The sequence below is a fragment of the Capricornis sumatraensis genome, chromosome 1, assembly GCF_032405125.1.
Source record: "Capricornis sumatraensis isolate serow.1 chromosome 1, serow.2, whole genome shotgun sequence".
NCBI lineage: Eukaryota > Metazoa > Chordata > Mammalia > Artiodactyla > Bovidae > Capricornis > Capricornis sumatraensis.
In genome coordinates, this window is record NC_091069.1 from 77,655,117 (window position 1) to 77,661,000 (window position 5,884).

Below are 5,884 nucleotides of genomic sequence, written 5' to 3' on the forward strand. Positions count from 1 at the left end.
ATTTGAAGCACTAAAGATCTTTCTTTTTCTAGGCAATCTTCCTGGATTGAATCCTGTTTAACCACAAGTTTCTTATGACTCCCCCAGCCCTCTCCAGCCTGAAATGTGCCTACACTTTCCATTTTTGTATTAATTTGACCTTTCCATTCTCTCCACTTGTTATCTGTGATTGTTTCATTGCTGGCTAGAAATCTTTTGTCTTGATCATCTCATAGTATTTGATCACAAAAAGGTGGTGAGTGTAGTAGAAACAGAACTCTGGGAACCCAAGTTTGAGTCTGATTCTACCAGGGTATGACCTTGGACAAGTTGCTTTCCCTCTCTGGGCTTCAGTTTCCTCATCTGTGAAATGAGTCGTGAATAAATGGTCTCTGTGATCGTTCCCTTTGGACCCTAACTCTATCCTTCCTCCCCTCATACACTCCGCAGCTCATAAAGTGGAGTTCCAGAAACATACCTGAAATTCTGCCCTAAGTCTGAGGAACCAGAGGGTCCACCAGTTCTTCCTCTGCCTCTCTTTGCAGGAGCAGCCATGGCCCTGAGTGATGTCGATGTGCAAAAGCAGATTAAGCACATGATGGCTTTCATTGAGCAGGAAGCTAATGAGAAGGCCGAAGAAATAGATGCCAAGGCTGAGGAAGAATTCAACATTGAGAAAGGACGCCTTGTGCAAACCCAGCGACTGAAGATTATGGAGTATTATGAGAAGAAAGAGAAGCAGATAGAGCAGCAGAAGAAAATCCAGATGTCTACCATGAGGAATCAGGCAAGGCTGAAAGTCCTGAGAGCCCAAAACGACCTCATCTCAGAGTTGCTGAATGATGCAAAGCTGAGACTTAGCCGGATTGTGACAGACCCAAAATTTTACCAGGGGCTGCTGGATAAACTAGTGCTCCAGGGTCTGCTACGACTGCTGGAGCCTGTGGTGATTGTACGCTGCAGGCCACAGGACCACCTCCTGGTGGAGGTTGCAGTGCAAAGAGCCATCCCCCAGTACACCTCAGTCTCCCACAGATGTGTGGAAGTTCAAGTTGACAAAGAGGTGCAACTGGCTGCAGACACAACTGGAGGTGTGGAGGTCTACAGTAGCGATCAGAGAATAATGGTTTCTAATACTCTGGAAAGTCGACTGGATCTCTTATCTCAGCAAAAGATGCCAGAAATACGAAAGGCCTTGTTTGGAGCCAATGCCAACAGGAAGTTTTTTGTATAAACCTCTGGAAAGTGAAGCTCCTGTTGAACTTTTAAGCCGTAAAAATATAACTTATTAGGGCAAAGCAAACTGGTAATATCTCCTCGTCTGTTCCGCCCTGGGATTAGTCTAACTTTATGACATACTCTCTGACTAGCTAAAGGCATTATACTTTGGAATAAAGCCTGACTTAATGCTTATAAATCTAATTCCATTTTCTCTATACATTCTAGAGCTCCTGGTCAATTCTACAGTCTGGGCTGAAAGAAATAGAGACATCTGCTCGTTAGCTCATCTTTCAGCTGAGAGTGAATGGTAATCTTGATGTATGCGTCTGGGTGTCCTAAATTTAATACGTATTTGAAGTGTGTTTTTCTTCTTTTGTTTCTGCTTCTTGTTCTTATTTTACTTAATAAAGTTTAGACCTCTTTTTCAAGGAGGGCCTGGCAACCCACTCCAATATTCCTGACTGGAGAATCCCATGGACAGAGGAGCTTGGTGGGCTGCAGTCCATAGGGTCGCAAAGAGGGGGACACGACTGAAGCGACTTAGCATGCATGCCTGCACAGAACTCTTTTTCTTGTGTCGAGGGTCAACTTCATGGGCATATGATGAGTGCAGTCACACAGAGCTCCATGCTCAGAATTGCCCAGCAGTTGGGGTCTACAACAGAGGATGAGATGGTTGGATGGCTTCACCGACTCGATGGACATGAGTTTGAGTAAGCTCCAGGAGTTGGTGATGGACAGGCAATCCTGGTGTGCGGCAGTCCATGGTGTCACAAAGGGTCAGACACAACTGAGTGACTGAACTGAACTGAATTGGGGTCTACTGCTTGGTAGCTAGCCATCTTGAAGTTCTTACTTTTATCTTTGAATGTGTGCTTTATAAGTGAAGTCCAGTAGGACTTCCATGCACGTGCTGGGGGCTTGGGCCTTGGCTCATGTGTGCAAGTACTAATTCTTGAAGTCTACGCATCTTTCTGGGATGGGTTCTTGACCACCCACTTCTCAGCTTGCTGGTACTCCAAGATCCTGCCTTTCTCTCCCGAAACCAGTGAACACTAGTGCCCTCTGCCCCTGGTTAGGGTGCAGTGTATGCAGGGAAGGTCTGTATCCTTCATAGAAGCTTAGGGGTAGACATAATGGTGGCCATCTCTGCCCCAGGTTGGCAGCTTCATGGCACATCCAGCAGGGAACTTGGTGAGCATGGGTTTCTTACCCACCAGATACTGAGCACATCTCAATGTGGAAGTAATGACCCTGGGATTCACCTGCCTACTGTGAATTGGATCAGCCAGCTTATTGGGATGGGAGATGCGTGGCTTGACTTCCCTGACACTTGGCAGAACACATAGATCTGGGGACTGGTGGGAAGGAGGGCATAACATTTGTTAGGGTTGCTGGGCCCGAGTCTCAGGGTGGGACTTCCAGAAGCTTATGAGGATCTGTTCTTGCCTTGTAAAGTGCCCTGTGCCTGATGGAGTCCTCCATTAGACAAATCAGTGCACGGGGGAGCTTGGGCTCATCTCTTGTTGCCAGTTGGATGCATCTTCTGGGAGAAGCCAAGAAATACAGTCATTTTGGTGATTCTCCATATGGGCATTGCACAATATAAAGATAAGCGATTCATGCTAAGGATTTTATATTGTAATTTTTGTTTACCCAGACATTAAATAGCAAATAAACACCATGACAAGCTGAAAGAGAGACTGGAGAAATAAATAAAAAGCTTTATAAGTATTTCTGTGCCTTTAACTGTACTTTGGGCTTCTCTGATAGTTCAGTTGGTAAAAAATCCGCCTGCAGTGCAGGAGACCCTGGTTCAATTTCTGTATCGGGAAGATCCGCTGGAGAACGGATAGGCTACCCACTCCAGTATTCTTGGGCTTCCCTTGTGGTTCAGCTGGTAAAGAATCCGCTGGCAATGCGGGAGACCTGGGTTTGATCCCTGGATTGGGAAGATCCCCTGGAGATGGGAAAGGCTACCCACTCCAGTATTCTGGCATGGAGAATTCCATAGACTATATATAGTCCATGGAGTTGCCAAGAGTCAGACACAACTTAGCGACTTTCACTCACTCAACTGTAATTTAAAATTTTAAAAAATGTTTTTAATTTATTTTTTGTCTGTGGCATATCTTTGTTGCTGCATTTGAGGGCTGCTTCCTAATTGAGGTACGCGGGCTTCAGTAGTTGAAGGGCACAGGCTCAAGCACACAGGCTCAGTGACTGTAGGATGGGGGCTTAGTTGCCCCATGGCATGTGAGATCTTCCCAGACCAGGGATCGAACCCATGCCTCCTGCATTGCAAGGTGGATTCTTCCACTGGACCACCAGGGAAGCCCTAACTATACGTTTGAACAAAGGATCCCACAGTTTCATTTTACATTAGGCCCCATAAATTATGCAGCTGGGTTCTGCCTGTGTATGGTGACTTAAAGTCTAATTTATGCCTGAGTATGATTTTTGTATTAAAATAGAAGTGTTTTGAAGAAAAGAACCCTCAAGAAATTCTACCAAGGGCAAAGCTTGGCTTGTGTGGTCAGGAATTTAAAGTAACAGAAATCCCATGAAGCTCAAAAACAGAATAGGAGGCAGGCTATCCATAAAGAGGGTCACCTCACAGAAGCTTGGGACAGGCATCTGTCATAGTCTCAGGGGAGGGCTAGAACTGAGGATCAGAAAGCTTTATGAAGTCCTCTAGATGGTTACTTCATTCTCCTATTTAAAGAATGACGTTTTACTGTCCATTTTAGATGGTAGAGTTTGCATTCCCCATACACTTTATATCCCAGAGTCTACGTGTTGTGGGCTTCCCTGGGGGCTCAGTGGTAAAGAATCTGCCTGCAATGCGGGAGATGCAGGCTTGATCTCTGGGTCAGGAAGATCCCCTGCAGAAGGGCATGGCAACCCGCTCCAGTATTCTTGCCTGGAGCACCTCCATGGACAGAGGAGCCCGGAGGGATCCATGGGATCGCAAAAAGTCAGACACGACTGAGCAAGTAAGCATGAATGCACTACATGTAGTTTCAGAAGCAAATTTGCTTTTCTTAGAGTCAGTTCCTCTTTTCTGAGAAGGAGTCCATTTGGCCCAGCTCAGATCAGATGGCCATCTCCAGTCCAGTTGGTGTCTGGGGTCAGTTCTATGAGAAAAGGGTGTCTTTGTTAGCTGGACAGACTCCTTAAAAGATGTCATCTTTGTGGGCCCTTTTGAATTGCAAGCTCAGTCATTCATTGAAAATTTTCTGAATACCAGGAATGAGCTAGGCACTATGCTGCTCGGCTGCAAAGAATACCATCTGGCCCTGTTCTTTCACTAGTTACAGACACATTCACAGATGATAACTTGGTGATGGAGCAATGCAGAAGTGCTGTATACAGCATGCTGTAGAAATACAGTAGTAGGTGGAAGGAAAGGGTCACAGGAGGCTCTGGGGTGTTGGCGGTTGAACTGGGGAAAAACTCCAGGTAAAGGTGGGAGTGGGGGGTGGGGAGAGCATTTGGAAAGTCCCTGAGATGTGTAAAAGCAAGTTGTGTTTGAGGACCTGTGTGTAGTTTAGTGTGATGGAGTGTGGGAGTGACAGGAAGTGACATGGATGAGGCTGAAAAGATGGATGGGGCCTGATTACATGGTGCTGTGTGCCCTGCTCAGCAATTAGATGAATTCAGGTAGGGGAGGCAGGGTGTAGCTGATGAGAGGTCATTGAAGGACTTTATTTATTTTAAATATTTGACCAAACTGCGTGGCATGCGGGGTCTTAGTTCCCTCACCAGGCATCAAATCCACACCCCCTGCATTGGAAGGGTCTTAACCACTGGTCCACCAGGGAAATCCCAGAGAGCTGGACTTTCAAAAGATTCTTCTAGCGCCACAGTATGCGAAGGACACTTTGGAGAAAGGGAGAGACCGCAGGCAGGGGCCCCATCAGAAACTGTTCATCAGCGCAGGTGAGAGATGACAAATAATGTCCCCATCTTTTTGGTGAGGTAGGTTAAATTCTTTGATACACAGGCTGGAAGAGGTCAGAGTCAGTGACCTGTGTCCTACCCACTCTCAGCTCCCTTCCTTCCATCCCAATAAATCCTTTCACTTGTCCAGGGCTTGAGACTTTCCATCACAGTTTCACACCATCTGACAAGTCCCATTGGACAACTCCCCAGCCCACCCTCTTCTCTCCCAGCCATCATTCCTGGCCCAGCAAAGAAAGCATTCCGTTCCCAGCTGCCTGAGCCCCCTGCCGCCTCCCCTTCTGGAGACTCTAACCCCACTTCAAGCTCTATAACCCAGGAGTATCTGATCCCCTGGCCAACCCCAGTTCTGACCCTCTGAGTTGGTCTCAATCCATTATTGGGGCCCCAACGATCATCCATATTCCCCAGATTGACATGAATTCATCTCCTCTGCAAATTCGTTGTAATGAAAGGTTTGGGGGAAAGTTGAGAGCTCTACAAAATTTCTCCCAGTCCCACTTCAATGTCTCTCTGTTTTCCAAAATGTCTCTTCTAGAACTGCCTGATAGTATCTCTCTCTCCCCAGCCTCCTTCTCAGCCTCTCAACCTGTGTGTTCCAGTCTACACCGTCATAATGTCCCCTCCACAAAACAAAAACCGGTGGTGGACCACGCCTGCCCTCCCAGCCCCTGGTTGCCAGGAACCACAGCCCCGGTTGATGAGCTCTTCCCCCTCCTTG

At 46.9% G+C, this 5,884-nt stretch overlaps 1 protein-coding gene across 1 annotated transcript; it reads left to right on the forward strand.

The window, feature by feature from the left end:
- Positions 1–532: 532 nt before the first annotated feature.
- Positions 533–1,213, forward strand: ATP6V1E2 (ATPase H+ transporting V1 subunit E2). The gene has a single exon (XM_068985747.1). It carries the CDS (start codon positions 533–535, stop codon positions 1,211–1,213), a length of 681 nt encoding a protein of 226 aa, XP_068841848.1.
- Positions 1,214–5,884: the final 4,671 nt, after the last annotated feature.